Raw genomic sequence first — 18,404 nt, 5'->3', positions numbered from 1 at the left:
CCACCAAAGGGTCATCAGATAAATCTGAGGGGTCGTGAGACGATTATTGGGAGAGGAAAGAAGAAAAAACAAAGTTCTGATACACAAATCTGTTTGTTCTCTGTGGAGCTGTTAACAACTCATAGACATCTGAAATGTGACCCTGACTACACACTGCTTTTTGTAAGACGTCAAAAGCCAAAAAGGTTGGAAACCACTGGTTTCATCTTTAACAATGTGTTGTATTTTAAACGCTTATTACATTATACATTGTGTCAAATCTTCAACTGAATAGTAACTCAAGCTGTCAAATAAATGTAGTGGAATAAAGAGTACAATATTTCCCTCTGAAATGTAGCGGATTGGAAGGATAAAGTAGCATCACATGGAAATACTCAAGTAAAGTACAAGTACCTCAAAATTGTATTTAAGTACAGGACTTGAGTGAATGTACTTAGTTACTTTACATACCTGCAAATCAACAGTGAACTGAATAAAAACAAACACCTGCTGATTGGTTTGACCACATACATTTATTCAAACATTTATTTAGCTTTATTTATCATTGTGTTATTTCCTTGCTTGGAGATGAGAAGGCCTGAGAGAGATCCACAGGGTGTTGATTAGACTCGTTTACTTCTGCTGATGAAAGTTACAGAGCCGGCAGTGACAGTCTGGAGGAGTGAAGAGAGCAGAGAAAGAAAAAAAAACACAGCCAGACTTGTACATTCACAGCTTGTATTTCTATTTATTTCTAACACTGAATCTTCTGTCTGCACTTTGTGCCTCTTTAAGCAGACATTGATTTACAGTATGAAGATACACTACACAAACTGGGGAAACAAGAGGGCACTTTCTAAAGTCTGAGAATATAGTCTTTGGCATAAAGACACCAAATTTAACAGAAAGCTTGTGTTACAAACTTGTGGTGTGGCGTTTGTGTAACAAAATACACCATTTAGTTGCATTATGGGAAGTGTAGGATCCAGTGTTTATGGAGTTTGATCCATATTTAGGACTAAAAGTCAGGCTATCTGAGCGTTGGCTGCATCGATTTTGACCATTCTGCTTGAATCTGCCTCTTAACTTCTTAGAAGTAAAACACTAAATCATACAAATACAAAATCGTTGGCGTATCCCTCCATTAAAGCTACTGACCTCAACCATGTCCTCCCCTTGGATTTCTCGGACAGTGGTGAACTTGTCGGTCTCAGCAATCAGCTTCCCATCGTCCTCTCTCATGATGCACTGGTCGGGACCAAAAACACTGCATGAGGCAATACTGAGGGAGATCTCTGCATTCACATGTTTTTAGTTTTAAAGATCTGCTCCAGACATGTTTTATGACAAACAAAAGTACTCTGCTTTGAATAATTTGTGTCTGATGTGGATGTCTCCATGTTTGTGCACTGAAGGCCTCAAGTTTCCACATCACACTTGTGTAAGTTGCATACTGGACCAGGACTGGCTTCCAGACTAGTTGTGATGTCACAAAATCATCTTGTACGTTCACATGTTAAATTCAGATTTAAGGTGAACTCAGAGAAAGTTTCCTCTTCAGCAGATGAATGTGAAAACTCTGCACATCACAATAAAAAAGCATCTTTTGAATTGTGAACTTTTTCTTTAAAATGCACAAAAACAACTGTAGCAAAACCAACTGAAGAATGCTGAGATTCTCGGATGAATGAACTTTTCAGAGGTAAATTTGTAGTAAATGTGGTATCTTCAGCAAGAGTATGAAACACCTTATTTACCTTAATCTTCTTGCCATCCAAAGTGGTAATTTCTGTCTCTTTTCCGATGCTGAACGAGTGGACTTTTGTGAACGCGGGAGTCTTCATTGTGTAGGTGAAGTCTTTGCCCTTCTGCTCTATCACTATTACAGGTTTGACTTCCTTACGCATCTTGACAACCTTTTCAGGTACACCTGAAAGATGCATTAACACATTTGATGTATGAATACCGAGACAAATCACTCCTTTAAATATGAATAAATGAAATATTCTTACCGACTACTTTCAGGAAATCCTCAAGGTTTTCCTCAGAATAAACTTTCCAGGTGCCGTTAAAGTCCATGACTGCTGCTTGTGTTGCTTGCCTGAAAGTGTTTGTTGTTTCTTGTTGTCATTATGCCATCACACACACACTGCCGGTTGGCATGTTGGGGACTTCAAACTCCCTGTTATTTGAACTGGAATTTCCTGTGAGAGCCATAAAGTACTGAATTTTCTGTTCATTCTGTTGTGTAACATCTTTACACACTGGGACTGGCTGTTAAAAGATCCCCTTCAAATGTGCTTTCAATGTAAGTGATGGAAGCCAAAATCCACAGTGTGTCCACACAGTCATTAAAAAGTTAATCTGAAGCTTATATGAGGCTTCAGCAGTCTGAGTTAGTCATATCAAGTGGATGTCTGACACATTTACAGTCTTTTTAGCATCAAATTCCCTCTTTGTGTTTCCTCGGACAGTGTTTCCTTGTTGAGCTGCGGTGGAAGTATAGTAACAAAAAGAGGAACTTTGGCACTAAAAAGACTGTAACGTTGAAAGATATCTACTTAATTTGACTCATTTGGACGATGAAGCTTCGTATTAGCCTGAGATAAACTTTTAAATACATTTTTGCACAGATGGAGGACTGTGGATTTTGGAGGAGGAATGATTATGACAAGAAAAAATCTATGTCAATGTTAATTTGGGCTCCTGACTGTTGTTTTAAGACAGACTTGAAAAACTGTGAATTCGTCCTTTAAGGCAGTCCTACAGGTAATGTTTCTGTGTTCATGGATCAACCAGATTCTCTCTAACGTCGTTCAACTTTCTGCACCTTGTTGCAAAATCCAACAAAAATCACAACACATTATTACTGATCGTAGGCAATGATAAACCTTTATTTCAGACACAAATTAAAGCTTTCCTCCATTTGACACACATTTATAACTTTTTTTTTCTCCCAAAATATAAAAAATACTTCAACTAGCAAACACATGAAAAGCAAGACATTTTTAAGGCAAACATGTGCAGGCAGCAAAAGCTCAGGCAGTCCAGTGTTGTGCAGCTTAGATATGAAAAAAGGTGATTCATCTCTTTATCGTCCCAATAAAACTCTTGACGCATGCTAGAGAACAAATACTTGTACATTTGACTTTCACTTCGAACTTCCAGGATTAAAATCTGACAGAAGTGACAAACTCAGTTTCTGCTGGAATGTTTCTGAAGGTTTTTAGCAGTCAAAACACTTTAGCTTACAAAACAGTCACATTATGATAAAAGATCACTGTGGAGCACATTTTGAACAGAAACACTTTTGTTTTTTTTTTCTTCTTTTTTTTCTGCAGTGGGCAGCTGTTAATACTGTGCCGTGTTGCAGTCCCTGAGAAAAACATTGATCAGTCATGCAGCGACGTTTGTGACGATAAATACAGTGCTACACTTGTTCACAGACCTCGGTCAGATAATACTGGCAGTTTATTCGTGACCTTTAAGTTATTTTTTACAGTCTTAGATCATCAGACTGGTGTTTGTTTTTTTTTGTTTTGTTTTCACCAGGACACTTCACAATGTTAAGTAGCCCGACCGATACAAGATTTTTAAAGACGATACCAATATTGTTACTTTAGAGTTTTAAAAATCATCATCATCATTATTATTCGTCGATTTTTTTTTTTTTTTTACGTAAACACATAACAGACAGAGACAAAGACCAATATATGCAGAGACGGACAATCTACAGTTAAACAAGACAAAAGGACGAGTTTACAGCCACGCTAGCAGCTCCATGAGGCTCTACTTTGAGATAATTAGAGCTTAGTAGTTTTGCAGATATTAAAACATGTAGTTTTGACCTGATGATGGTGCTGCTCAAAACCATGAATGCTAACCTCATGGCAGCGCTACAGGAAAAGCCGCGGAATCACCAAAGCCAGCAGGAAACTACGAGGGCACCGTGAATGTCTGCAGAGCTGCAACGATTAGTCGATTAATTGCTTAGTTGATGGATAGAAAATTAATCAGCAACAATTTTGATGATTGATTGATAATTTTAGTCTTTTTTTTTTTTTTTTAAAAAAAGGAATATGCCAAACATTTCCTATCTCCAGCTTCTCAAGCATGAAGATTTGTTGCTTTTCTCTGTTTTATATAATTATAAACTGAATATCTTTGAGTTTCTGACTGTTGGTCGGACAAAACAAGACATTTAAAGATTTCATCAATAGGCACTTTTCGCCATTATCTGACATTTTAATCCAGAAAAGAATCTCAGAATCATTAGCTGCAGGACAAAATTTCACAGCAATCCATCGAATAGTTGTTGAGATATTTCTGTCTCGACCACAGCGGTGCACCGACAGACTGACATCCGTAGAGCTACGCTGCTAGCACGGCTAAAAACAAACTCGTCAGCGCTCTCTGGTGGAGACGCTGTTTCTAAATTATTTCAAACATAGTATTTCTGTGCTGTTTCTTGCTACACATCAGCTGACATATTTGCCAATATTTGCTGTCAGCTAATACAGACTCAGACAATTGATCGGTCGGGCTCTGCTTTATAGGATACTGTGCTTTAAGGCGGGCAAACTCCACCCATCTGGTGCTTCAAGCAGGTTAAAACAAGTGCTCTGTCTTATTGGTCATATTCTGCTTACTAGGAAACAAAATGCTGACACGTGGCTCTCTGCAGAATAACATACAATCCTGAAACAGCTAACGGCCAGCGGTGCATGCTTTGGTATTATGTTACATGATAAAAATCCTGAACAAATGAAAAAAAGATATTTTCAAAATGCAGGAAAAATCTTTTTTGCATCATCAAATATTACAAAAACAGAACATGAGAAATAATAATACTGCCAACAATGTAAATTATAAATATCAAGCTTTGCTACGACTCATTGAATGCAACAGATTATAGAAGAATTCACCCTCATGGTGACTTCAAGTACCGTAAATATGTGCTTTATCACGAGAGGAAGGAGCTATCATCTTCCTCTTCCTTCTTTGGACCGGGGTCACTAAGGCAGCGTGATATTTTTAGCTGGTCTTGCTCCTCTTGCTCGCCGCTCTTGTCTCCCTGTTCGCCGCTCTGATTGGGCCTCTGGGGCGACTCGTTTAGCAGGCTGACGGCATCGGGAGGGCTGGGCTCGGCCGCTTGGCCTCTGGGGCTCTCGCTGTCATCGTAAGTATAAACCCGGTGTTCTGTGAGAGAGATACAGTGTAGTGACATTTTAGTGCTTGAACATCCAGACAAAGCTCCAGACAAAGTTCTTCTACAGCGATGGTGAAAAATGTTGATTACTGTGCAACCTAAAATGTCTAAAATATTAACATTTAAGAAGCTGGAACGAGAGGATATTTCCTTAAAAAATTACTCAAAACAATTATTCGACTAGCAAAATAGTTAGTGATTAATTTCTGTCGATCGACTAATCGATTAATCAACTAACTGTTGCAGGTTTACTCATGTTTCCCACAAGAAATCTGCTGAGGCTGCTCTCTGTTTTTATGGCCCTAAACTGCGGATCAACCTCACTTTTTAATCTGGTAGTTCAGCCTCGTCAGATCTTAATTTTCTATCTTTTTTATTTATACAGTTTTTAAGAATGATGAAATTACATTTTTAATCTTGTTTTGTGAAGCACTTTATTATTTTATCATAAGTCTGTGTTATATCAAGTCAATTTATTTATAGAGCACATTTAAAAAACAAGATTTAACCAAAGTGCTTTACAGAGACTGAGAATTACAATCAAATAAAAACACAAAGTTATGTGTTATATATGTTTTGTATTGCCTGTGTGTTGCTCGCTCTTGAACAGCAAAATCTCTCAGGTTGGTCTTCATATCATCAGCTGTAAATTACTGTTATTAGTTATATTTCACAGTTTTAAATGATCATTTACTGCATTATATTCAGCTCAAGTATCTAAACTGGAAATATCTCTATTTAAACAAGACGCATCTTAAAACACTCCAAGTGTTGTTTTACTGTGACTCTAAAGAGTAAAATTAACACTCTTTTCACTCTTTATATGATAAAAATGAACTGTGGAGTTTATCTTTAACTGACCTGGTTCGAAGCAGACTTTCCTTACAGGGGGCGTTTCCTGGCGGTTTGCAGGGACGGTGAGGAAGTGACTCATCTGTGAATGAGATAAAAACGTGTCAAGGAGCACTTGACCTTACAAATCTGAAAACCACAACCAATAATAATACATTTAAAGACATATAATACATTTTAAATTAGCCTGATATTTAAATTGAACTGGGATTTTGTTTCAGTTATTTTTTTGTAACTGAATCAGTGAACAGTGCGGAGATGTGGTGATTCAGAGGTCATTTAACCCTGAACGAGTCTCAGCACAAAGAACCACGTCTCTAAATAAAGTTTCATATTCAACTTTCTGCTTTCTTTTACAAACAGAACCACAGTTGGTGTTAAAACTCACCCTCCTCTCCATCTCCACCCTCTGCTTCCTGAATCGAACCTCGCTCACATTGTCCTCGAACGGGTCGATCATCAGGTCGTGTCTGCTGTAAGAGCGAAGCTGAGGACACACAAAAAAACATGAGCATCAGTTTTTATCGAATCATCACATCCACAGACACCAAACAAACACATCTTTATGACTCTCCTACCCTCTGTCTGGTCTTCTGCATGTTGGCTCGCAGAAGCTTCCTGATCTCCTCCTCACGACTTTTCGAGATGCTCGGTATCGCCCTTCGTCTGGGCGGCGCTTTCGGCTGGATGTTCCTGTGTTGACACAGATTGCACATTATTGCTGTTAAAAACAACTAATCATTCAATAAAACTTCTCTCTGTCAAGATTTTAACTGCCCCAAAAGCACAAAATGAGAATAACATCAATTAATCAATTAAAAAAAGTGACTTATTTGCTTTATTTGACTATTTTTTAGAGCTACAAATAGGTTAAATTATTAGTAAATCACAAGAAATAAAGCAAAGATGTAATATTGTGTAACTGCTCCCTCAGATTTATCTTGTTTTTGTAGTTTTTTTAAAACAAAAATCATAATATTTTAGAGCCATAATAATCATCTTTTAAAGGTTCTGTTCACCAAAAAAAAAAAAAAAAAAAAAAGAGGTTTCTCTGAGAATTTTGGAGGTGTTACATGTGGTGCTCAAAGCAGCTGTTACTCTGCTACTCTGGAAAACTTTTAACTCTTTCATAAACGTTATTGTAGTCCCGATGAAAGCTTTCGACAAGCACACTTGTAGTATCAGGACTTTGTGAAGAACACAATCTGCTCTCATGATGACTGACACTTACTGCATGGACACGGACGACACGGACGACACAAGCGACGGCAGCTTGGCGGCGCTCCCGCTCTCCACCAGCATCATGGCTTGTTTCATCTCCATCTTGTTGTAGAAGGAGATGAGCTGCGGCTCGGTGGAGCGTTCGCCTGCGATGAGCCACTTCTTCAAGTAGGACTTATTGAAGCGGTTCAACCTGGATACAGCAGAGAAGCAGAGTAATCAGTCGTTGGATCATAACTGCAGTAAAACAATTATTTTCAGTTTCCCAGAGTTCAAGACGACGTCTTCAGAAGGTTTTGTTTTGTTCGACCAATGATATTCAGTTCACAAAGATATAAAACAGAGAAAAAGCAGAAAATCCTCACAATGGAGAAGCTGCAACCAGAGAATAATTGCAGTTTTCGCATAAAAAATGAAAACTGAAACAATGAATCAATTGTTAAAATAATTAATAGTTTATATTAATTAATATTAGTTCATTTTCTGTCAGTCGACTAATCAATTTAAGGACTGAAGCAACACATTAGATGAGTTTTTGTTTAAAAGTTATTTTCTGTTTTACTAAAGGAGAATCTGCCTTTAATTAAAATGTGGGTCACGAAAGAGAAAATTTAAATAAAATAAATAAATTTGTCTGATAACAATAATAAATAAAAAAATAATGTAATTTCTACAGGACAGTTCATGTACATACTGCAACACAAACTGTGTTAGATAAAGGCAAATAATCATGTGTTCACAGTAAAACAAGGATAAATACAATAAAAGTTGACATTTAAATTAAAGAAAAGATCAATAACAGCTAGAATCAGATTAGATACTTTAGATAAATAAGATGAAGGAAGTCGTACTTGTCCTTCCAGTGATGATGTCCGTAATGACCACAGATGTCTTCAATTCCTGTGAGAAGATGATCCAGGAACTGAGGACAAAATTAGTTTCTATAGTTATTTATATTCAGTTATTCATCCCAAAATCATTAATTTGCCTCAGAGGGCTTTAAACATTTGGACAACATATGAGACCATTTATCTTTACGCTTTAAGAAAAAACTACACAAAAAAATGTCTTTTAAGTTTAAAATCAACACTGTGTTGTAACTCTGTACTTAAATCTCACTTGTGTGTGAATCTCCTCATTAATCGATCCTTTGCTCTCCTTCTTCTTCTTCACGGCCAGAAGCTCCACCAGAGGCCTGATTGTCATTCCCTGAGGACATGAGGAGGAGGAGGAGGAGGAAGAGGAGTAAGAGGAGGAGGAGGAGTGAGGTCAAATGGATGTTGCTTTTTTTTTTTTTTTCTTACAGACACAAAACTCTTGAGAAAATACAGCTGTTTGATAAAACACACTCTGGTCATGTTTAAGAACATCTTAAAGGGGCCATATTATGCTTTCTGTGGTTTTCTATTATTTCTACACTGTTATTATGTTGGATATCTGTGCTAAACAGATTAAAAATGTAGACTTTGAAATGTGCATGATATGTCTGCTTTAATTCACAGTAAACAGCCTTTACTATGACACAGATTTGTGCAGAGATGTCTGCTAGTTGCCAGTAGAGAGAAAATGAGTGCAGCTACAGTAAAGATATGAATCAAAAGCCCTAAATCTGATTTAATAAAAGGCAGACAGGAAAGCCTTCAGCCTTGATTTAAAAGAAGTTGAAGCAGACCAGAAGTTTTCTGGGAGTTTGTTCCAGATATGTGGAGCATAAAAACTGAACGCTGCTTCTCTGTGTTTAGTTTGGACTCTGTGGACAGAAACCAGACCTGACCCAGACGACCCGAGACGTCTGGTTGATTTATAACGTCGCAGCAGATTAGAAATTTATTTTATCCCGAAACCATTCAGCGCTTCATAAACCAACAGCAGTATTTTAAAATCCGTTCTTTGACAGACAGGAAGTCGGTGTAAAGATCTGAGAACTGGTCTGATGTGCGGTTTGGTCGTAAATAACTCGTCGTCTCGATCGCTCCCACCTGCACGAAGACGGTGAAGAAGATGACCGTGATGATGGCAGTGAGGAACATGTTCTTCATCCTGGTGTCCATCAGCAGGAACCCCAGCGAGAACGCGATGGCCCCTCGCAGGCCACCGTAGGCCACAATGAACTGGTCCTTTTTGGTCAACTTCACAATGCGGAATTTATTGATGATGTACGTGAGGCCGATGACTCCTGAAACACACAGAAAACAATCAATACTTTACTGTCCTTTAACACAGTATTACCATCAGCGGGGTATTGCACGTGCTGCTGATTAATAGTTGTCGAAATTTTATGTGAATGTGAGTGTTACAACCTCTCAAACCCTCTGAAATACTCACAAAACATCCAGAGAACATTTGAAACATGCAGGGGCTTCAGACTTTGAAAAACATCAAGTATTTACTGTGAATTCCTTGTTGATTCCTGATTATTTTATCATATTATTAATGTTCTTCAACATACAAAAACACAGGAATCTTCAGGATAATTTAACAATGCTACATGTTTAATGTTATGCTCATCAACAGCTATTGTTTCTGGAAAATCATGTCTCTTTTCCATCAGTTCAGCGCGGCTAAATGTCTCTAAATACCACAAAACCCATGAGCTACAGCCTCCTGCAATGGAAGAACCAGAGTTTGAACAAATTCAGAGCATTTTTCAACAAAACAATATTACAAAGTTTCTGAATTCACCCAAAATTAGTTTGGTTTGCATCCAAATTTAGCACAAATATTTGCCCCAGAACCTGAAACTGATTAAACTGTTGAATGTTTTATCTTGTTTCCAGCCGATTAACCCAGAAAACAGAATCTGAACGTGTTTCTTTGTACTGACCGAGGACTCTCGACACCAGGCAGAGGAAGACGGTGCAGATGACGAAGGTCCAGTTCCAGGTGTGAGGACCGGCTACCGTGGAAACGCCCAGGAAGATGAAGATCAGCGTCTCGCTCACGCTGCTCCACATCTTCAGGAAGTATTTGATGGTGGTGTAAGACTTGTGGGATATGTTGGCTTCCACATACGGCCGCATGATCATGCCACACGCTATTAACCTACATGAGATGAGAAAAGAAACAACGTTCATGTATCAGTTGTATAATATTTTTCTGATTGTGTAGACAGATATATAACGTAATGATGTTTTTTTTTTGTATTTATCTACTTACGACATGATTCCCGACAGATGGAAGACCTCGGCGGAGAGGTACGCCATGTAGCTGTAGAGAAACACGAACAGAGGCTCGATGACACGTGTGTGCGAGGTGAAGCGGGACGTAAAGGCACCCAGGATGCCGTAGATGGTTCCCACCATGATGCCCCCCAATGAAACCACGAAGAAACAGACCACGCCGAGGAAAGCGTCGGCTATGGTCACCGTCCCTTCGTGGGAAAACTCCTCGAACAGGTGATACAAAACCTGCACAGACAGGAAGAGTTTGTCAAAGAGTGTTGAGAGTTTGTTACCGTCCTCTGCAACAGTTTAGTATTTTATTCATAGAGAAATGTCTGGACTCTCAAAACTATTTCTCATGAACTATTGCAACTACTTGAATAAAATAAATCAGCATGATTGTCACGATGTGCACTTGTATGCAGATATGGATCCAGATGCAGATTAAAACCTTTTTATTGATTGATTTGTCATAAATATGGAGTGTGTGGAGTGTTTTCTAGTTATTGATGTATGCAGGAGATTAAGGCTGCAACTAACATTCATTTTCATTATTGGTTAATCTGCCAGTAATTTTCTTGATTAATCGCTTTGTCTATAAAATGTCACAAAACGGTGAAAAATTAGTCTTATTTGATGTCTTCAAAGGTCTTGTTTTGTCTGATGAGCAGTCTAAAACCCCAAAATAATCAGTTTAGTATAATTTATGACAAAGAAAAGCATTAAAGACTCTTTAAAGACAAGAAGGCCCAACAACGCCTGTTCCCACTGAGAGGCTTCGATATCAGGAGGGAACGTTTTAACGGCTGTGTGCAAATCACTGATTGAATCTGCTCTCGCTTTCAACATCACATCCTGGTTCAACTCCATCTCTGTCAACAATAAATCAAAGCTCTACCGGATCATTAACCAAGCATATAAAAAATAACCGGCACAATCCAGACTCAATTATCAGCACTCTATAGCCGAGCAGCTGAAATAAAAGCCAACCTCATTACAAAGGATCCCACTCGTCTCCTGCACAAGTCTTTCCAGCTATAAAGTCCCTCTGGCTTATAAACACTTACAGGAACTCCTTCCTTCCCACTGCTATAAGCATTTTAAACAAACGACGAAACAACAATGAACTCTTACATAAGCCACTTTGCCACTTTGCACGCACTAGCACCATGTATTTTATTTGTGCTGTGTATTTTATTTTGTTCTAGGAATAGGTGCTGTATATTTTAATGAGTTTTGTACAGTTCGCTGTATGCTGAGCGACGTCTAAGACGATTTTCTGTCATGACAGACGATAAAAGTTTTCTGAATCTGAATAAATTATCACATTTGAGAGGCTGAAACCAGCTGACGTTTGGCATTTTTGCTTAAAAAAAGAATAAAACAAGTATTAAATTAGAGTTCACTTTCTGCATAAAAGCATCGTCCTAATGACAAAATGTGGAGAATTGTTTTCTTTCTCCTGGCTCAGTACCAAACCACAACATTTATTGCCTCCATCTGTGCTTCACAGCTCGTTAGGATTGAATTTCATGAAGCCAGAACGATAAATCAGCTGGATTGGTTTATCAGACAGTCATCAGCTTATCACAGATATACTGGTGTCGGCGTTCATGTCGGCTGAGAAGTAACAAGAAAATGACGCTTTGGTGAAAGTTCTGTTTCTTCCTGATCTCTTCCTCTCTGGCACTTCCGCTTTCTCACAGGGTCAACAACCCCTGCATTCACAATTCTGACTTCACCAGACCTGACGAATGATATTTCCACCCGCGTTCCTCAAGTAGGGCTGCAACTAATGATTATTTTCATTATTGATTAATGAGTCGATAATATTCTTGATTAAAACGATTTGTCATTCGGTCTTTAAAATGTCAGTCACTGTTTCCCAAAGTGAACTGGATGAACAGTCCATAATAACCCAAAGACAGTTAGTTTACTGTTGTAGAAGATTTCGACATTTTTGGACGTATTCAGACATTTTTTTTCTTAACAAATGAAAGCAGTTGGAGATTAATTTGCTGTTGATTGACTAATTGTTGCGACTCTTTCTTCAGGCCAATCGGTCTCTAGATGCCGTGCTTTAAGTATCGCTGCAATTCTGCCATTCTGTCTTTTTGACCTACTATTACACAATTCCTGTGTCCTAAAGTCCTAAAGTTGTTCTTTATACTACAAGTGTTGCCGGAGTTCTATCTCTTTAGACTTGTTTCCCTTCTCCGTGCACCTTGGAAGTAGGTGAAGTTGTGCCAGAAACCCCTACTCTGCATCTACAAGCTGCCTCCTCCCCATCACCACCATCAACCACCTGCTGGTTCCACTCCACCACCAGCAGCAGTGGCGTTGTCTAGACTCCGGAGGGATCCTGTCCTACTTCCTATCTTCATATAAGCCACGGCTTTATAAAGATGAATCACATCGATGGAGTCTAATCACCAAATATCTTTCTGTTGATAGCATCAATAAATAATGTGTTGAACACATCAAACTGATCCTCTTCTTATTAAACCACAGTACAGAAATGCTAATTTAGAAACAGAGTCACCATTAATAAGTTTTTCCATTAAAAACCACTGACAAGCTCATCTTTCATTTGTAAAATACTCCGTACTCATATCACGGTCACTAAACTGTTTGTTTATATTATGATGTGTCAAAAAATAGACCAAACAGGAATGTGAGCAGCTCCTTAAATAGAAACTCTCATCAAGCAGAGATCGAAACGAGGACAGAGCTGGATTTCAAACTGCCGTCTGTGTTTTTAAGGGGTTCATTTTAAAACACTTTAAAACATTTATCTGTGTCTGTGTGTTCATCGTTACACATCGAAGAAGAAATGATCTGAAACGGTATTATTACAGCATGTATAATTCAATCAGCTAAAGACCTTCAGATTTGTGTGATGATGCACTTTTATGTGTGAATTTCTGTTTTGGATACATGTTGTCATACATACATTTATTCAGTGTGTAAATGGTTTGCAAGCTAAACCGAACATCTTCAGTCTGAACACTTTAAAAACAGCACATTTTACTCTTTAAGTGCCTCTGCAGCTCTGGAGGAGAGAAAAACAGACACTGACTAGTTTGCTTCAGATTAACTCAAGATTGTTTATAAAAGCACCGAATGGTCAATCACTGATCTGCACACTGACACACTGAATAGAGACAGAAGCCAAAAACTTAAATAGAGAAAATATCACATAAATCAAAGAGTTGCAGCTTCACTTTGGCAGAGAAATTGTACTTTTTTTTTTTTTATCCCACAGCTGCTGTTTCTGTGTGGCTCCATTTTGAGACATGTGTTTATATTTTGGAAAGTCTCAGATTATCTCTATATTAAAGGATAGATAAGATAAGATAGATAAAAAGGACTTTTGAAAGATATCTACTTAATTTAACTAATTTGGACGGCTGAAGCTTCTTATCTTCAAATAAACTTTTAAATAAATGTTTGCACAGAGGGAGGCATCACTCACATTTAAAATGCATTTAAAAAGATCTTCTAGTGGTCAGTATGAAGCAAAAAACATGTTAATGTTCATTTGGTTACCTGACTGTTGTTTTAAGACAGAATTTAAAAAAATGTGACCTCTGACAGCACCGCCAGCCGTCCCCTCACTCACCACAGTCACGGCGTCATTAAGCAGCGACTCCCCGAACACGAGGATGTGCAGCAGCTCGTTGATGTGGATCTCCTCGAACACAGCCAGCACGGCCACGGGGTCCACGGCCGAGATGATGGATCCGAACAGCAGGCAGGACAGCAGGTCTACATCGCCCAGCTGAGCCCCCTCGATCTGACACACGCCGTACATCATCCCGCCGATGAAGAAGGCGTTCCACAGGGTGCCCACCACCGCGAACACCAGGATGGTGCCCATGTTCTCTGTGAAGGGCCTGATGGGCAGGAAGTAGCCGGCATCGAGGATGATGGGAGGCAGCAGGTAGAGGAAGAAGAGCTTGGAGTCGAGGACGGGGGCGTTATCTTCGATGCCTGTCGGAGACGATGCTCTGATCAGGCCGCCCACCAGCAGGCCGACGACGATCAGCAGGCAGCTCTCTGGCACGACGTTTGACACTCTGGGAATGATGTGGAAAGCTGCAGAGGAGTGAAAATGTAGTCAATTAAACAATTAGTAGATTGGTTGAAGATTAAAGTCCCTCTTCAATCAGAAATATGTTTTTCTACTTGTTCCTACAGTTGGATGTTTGAGCTTCACTGAGCTGAATGATGCATGTACAGAGGGCCCAGTATTTGTATTTGTATTGGTTGAGGCAGCAAAACTATTTGTATTTGTATTCAAATAAAGAAAAGTGTAAGTAAATTAAAGTGTTACAATAAGTATTCATGAATAAAGTACCTTATGAAGGAGTCAAGTCCCCACACCGGGTCTCGAACTAGAGTCTCCCAGATCATAGACGACCGCGCTGACTACTGAGATAAAACTTTACTCATCGCCTCATTGCAGGCAGACCTCTACCTATTTATACACCCATAACACACAGACAGCACAGCGTGTAACATGTAGGGAAGAATTTCAAAGGCGATTCTTGCTTTGCACTTTGCATTTATTGCCTATTTTTTACAACCTAACTTTGTGGAAAGGAGAAGGGGAACAACAGGTTATGGAGAGTCCCTTGGGAGCACTTTGTGTGTGTCAGTAGCTCTTTATCTCTGATGAACACCAACAACTCTGGGAGTGATGTCCACATAAGGAAATGTGCGACATGTAGCAGGTGGATGTGACTCCCCTTGTTGAGACCTACTTGTAAACCTAAAAGTGGAGGAAAGACTGAGATAGCGATGTAACCGACCTGTGCACTGGTATTTGACATGTTTTTTTTCCTTCTTGAAAACAAATAATTTTTAAAATATTTGTATGAAACAAATATTAACAAAAAAAACACTATTTCTGCTCTGCCGAATGACGTATTTGTATTCGGTGCACCCCTACTGGCTATGATCATGATTTGTGACATCACAACTAGTTTGGTCTTGATCCAGAATTCAACTTAAGTTAAACTTTTGAAATGAACAAAATTTGCATATTCATAGCCATGTTTCTACAGTAGCCCTGAATGGACAAACCAAACACTGGCTCAGTTTGTTGCAATCTGCAACCTTACCGCTAGATGCTGCTAAATCTTACACATCAGTCCTTTAAATTCATCATGTATGAAGTTAAAATAATTCTCTGCTTCCTGCTTTATGTAACTGCAAATTGAAAACTGTTGTTGGGACAAAATAAGTAATTTGAGATGTCATCTTGTGCTCTGTGAACTAATGAACGATGGATTATTTTGTGACATTTTATTAACTAAATGATTAATCACAAAAATAAGGTTGAGCGTAAACATTAGAAGAAGAAGAAGAAGAAGAAAGATTGACAAAAAAGCATCTGGCAACTATTTCTATAATCTTTTAAGTCTTTTTAAAGTCATTTTTCAAGTAAACATGCCAACATTTAGCGTCTCAAATGTGCAAATTGCCTCTTTTCTTTGTTTTAACATAATCATATTTTGAATATACTTGAGTTTAAGACTGTTAGTTGGACAAAACAAGAGTTTGAATACATCACAATGGGCTCTGAGAAACTGTGAGGGGTATTTTTCACTGTTTTGTGATGTCTTATAGCCCATATCTATATAATAAAACAGGACCGCGCAGTCATAAAAAAGGAGCCTGAAAGACATAAAACAGACGTTATTACCCTATAATGAGACTACATTTGGAGACACATGAGCGTGTGCATTAGAGCAGCAGGTTGAGAAAAGTTAAAATGAGCTGCTCATGACTTGTGTTCACTCTGAGACCATAACCTGCGATAGAGGGTCACAAGTAGACTTTGATGAACTTTCACAGATAAAGTTCAGCCAAGACGACTTTAGTCAAAAAAGACTGTTGCTATTTGCAATAGTTATATTTGGCAGCATGACTCTGTTGTTGAAGCTCTCTGCCCTTCCATGTGCTTACATGGAAAGCCTAAAGCAGGGAGAGCAGCAGTAAAGACCCCTCAGGGACCTTCCTGCCCTTCCATGTGCTTACATGAGCCCCTTTCACACAGCCTGTTCAAGGTGGGAATACTGCGTCTTTATTCTGCCTTGCTGTTCTGTATAAAAGGTACAGACACAGAGTCGGGGGGCAGAGTTGCTCAGCCATTAAGCCGGCTATAGAGGTAGTCACAGAGCTGGATCAATGTCTGTATAAAAGAGACAGTCGGCATGGCGGGACAGGCAGCTGACGCTGTTGTGCTACACATCACACCTCTGAATCCAGACCGCCGGCATGCTATGTAAAAGCACACGCAGGGGCGGCATTATGTCGGCTTTGCTTGGTTCAGTGTGAAAAAGCAAAGGCGGCTTAATGACGGATTTTCTTTACGGCTATAATGCGGGATCTCTGTATAATAAAAGTCTATGGAAAGGCAGGAGGAGCAGCAGCAAATATCCCATGTACAGAACAGAGCAGCCAACAGTGATAACAGAACTGACACTGTTTAAGTCAGACATGTAAGGAGGAGCTGAGGTGGAAGCAGGCTGCAGAGGAAGCAGCTTTGAATGAGGCGTCCTGTATGAGATTTGCAAATTGAATTCATAGAAGGAGTGGAGCCATTAGCTGATGTAGCTGCGTTTGTGAGCTGAACTTGACTTTGTAGCCTGCCTGAACTAATATTTTTTAGTCTCTTTCTTCTTCTGTGACAGTAAACTGAATATCTTTGGGTTGTGGACTGTTGATTGGGGAAAAAAACAAGATATTTTGGGAAATGGTGATCGTTGACACCATTTTCTGACATTTTCTAGACCAAAAGACTAATACATAAATACATAAATAATGAAAATAATTGTTAAATTGCAGCCCTAGTCTCAAACCACTGGACTGATTGATGTTCAACTAAATTAACCATAACAGGACAGAGTCTGGTGCAGCAGATCCAGGCTGAGCTGAACTTTGTGAGCTTTTGTAGTTTCACACTGAGCCTGTTTGTTAATGTCGAACGAGGCCTTGACAGTCAGTTTTTCTGTCATGTGACTTCGGTTCCGGCTGCTGTAACAAACGATTTCTGCCGTGTTTTCTGCATTCAGTGGTCTTGTGTGCGGCCGCTCCTCGCCCCCTCCTCCTCACGCCGACTCTGCACACTGTGCCTTTTGTTATCGAGCAGTGCATTAGGACAGGAAGTCGGGATCGGCCCTCGGAGACGACAGCTGGACTAACAGATAACATGCCAGACAGCTTCACTCTGCAGACTCAGCCAATGACAAACCACAGGAGAAACTCCACACAGCCAATCAGCATCATCGCTGCCTGGTGTTTTGACATCCAACATGGTGGTATCAATGTCACAACAACAACAAAATAGTCAAAATGCATCATTATTTGTGCTTTAAGTGTCCTGAGAAGGAAGAATCCTCACTGTCATGAAGGCTGTAGATTGTTTTTTTATTAGAATATTTTATTTATCTTATAAATAAGGAGCTAAAATATAGTTAAATTAGAGTCGATCTACATAAAATTAATCTGCAACCATACTGATGATAGATTAATCACTTTTTTCTGGTTGCAGCTTCTCAAAAGTGAGAATTTTCTGCTTTTCTCGGATTAGATACTTTGTGTTTTGGACTGTTAGTTGGATAATTTGACAAATGAAGATGCCTCAGGGAACATTTCACGGTTATTTTCCACAATTTTCTGACATTTTAGAGACTAAATGATTAGCAGAGTGATTGACAGACTTATAGAAAATGAAAATAATCGTTATTTGAAGTTAGATTTTACAGAATTTGGTTGGTGGACAGTCAACGAATTGACATGTGAAGAGTCTGGCTGCGTCAAAGCTAAAAGGTCATAGGTCAAACAAGAGATGACTTAGTGGAAATCTCCAGAGGGATCCATTTGATACCTTTAATCAGTCAGAACAACTGCTTTGAATCCCGCTCTGAAGGCCACACTTGTGCTCTAATCCTCCGACATTCGCTCTGCTCGAG

At 39.1% G+C, this 18,404-nt stretch overlaps 2 protein-coding genes across 2 annotated transcripts in view; both read right to left on the bottom strand.

Annotated features, from left to right (window-relative positions):
- Positions 1-516: 516 nt before the first annotated feature.
- Positions 517-2,236, bottom strand: LOC122969538 (fatty acid-binding protein 10-A, liver basic-like). Its single transcript, XM_044335292.1, has 4 exons — positions 1,992-2,236; positions 1,737-1,909; positions 1,138-1,227; positions 517-653 (listed from the first exon to the last, which is right to left on the bottom strand). Exons 1-4 carry the CDS (start codon positions 2,056-2,058, stop codon positions 603-605), a joined length of 381 nt encoding a protein of 126 aa, XP_044191227.1. The 5' UTR covers positions 2,059-2,236; the 3' UTR covers positions 517-602.
- Positions 2,237-2,852: 616 nt separating this feature from the next.
- The window catches only part of LOC122969515 (Na(+)/H(+) exchanger beta-like), a 38,568-nt gene continuing 23,016 nt past the window's right edge, over positions 2,853-18,404 (bottom strand). Inside the window, exons 4-14 of the mRNA XM_044335246.1 lie at positions 14,045-14,520; positions 10,418-10,668; positions 10,086-10,303; positions 9,241-9,437; positions 8,381-8,470; positions 8,113-8,183; positions 7,272-7,454; positions 6,619-6,733; positions 6,429-6,527; positions 6,050-6,122; positions 2,853-5,178 (exon numbers count right to left, since the gene is read on the bottom strand). Of these exons, the coding sequence (XP_044191181.1) occupies positions 4,943-5,178; positions 6,050-6,122; positions 6,429-6,527; positions 6,619-6,733; positions 7,272-7,454; positions 8,113-8,183; positions 8,381-8,470; positions 9,241-9,437; positions 10,086-10,303; positions 10,418-10,668; positions 14,045-14,520 (2,009 nt within the window). The 3' untranslated portion in view covers positions 2,853-4,942. The remainder of the gene's footprint in view (positions 5,179-6,049; positions 6,123-6,428; positions 6,528-6,618; positions 6,734-7,271; positions 7,455-8,112; positions 8,184-8,380; positions 8,471-9,240; positions 9,438-10,085; positions 10,304-10,417; positions 10,669-14,044; positions 14,521-18,404) is intronic.

This window comes from Thunnus albacares, chromosome 19 (assembly GCF_914725855.1).
Source record: "Thunnus albacares chromosome 19, fThuAlb1.1, whole genome shotgun sequence".
In the NCBI taxonomy this organism is placed as follows: domain Eukaryota; kingdom Metazoa; phylum Chordata; class Actinopteri; order Scombriformes; family Scombridae; genus Thunnus; species Thunnus albacares.
This window is presented reverse-complemented; position numbering and strand designations above follow the sequence as displayed.

Coding starts and splice junctions, on each gene's coding strand:
- LOC122969538 (XM_044335292.1), bottom strand. CDS start 2,058: ATGGACTTTAACGGCACCTGGAAAGTTTATTCTGAGGAAAACCTTGAG. Junction 1,228..1,736: donor TGGATGGCAAGAAGATTAAG/GTAAATAAGGTG, acceptor GGTCCCGACCAG/TGCATCATGAGAGAGGACGA. Junction 654..1,137: donor AAGGGGAGGACATGGTTGAG/GTCAGTAGCTTT, acceptor TCACTCCTCCAG/ACTGTCACTGCCGGCTCTGT.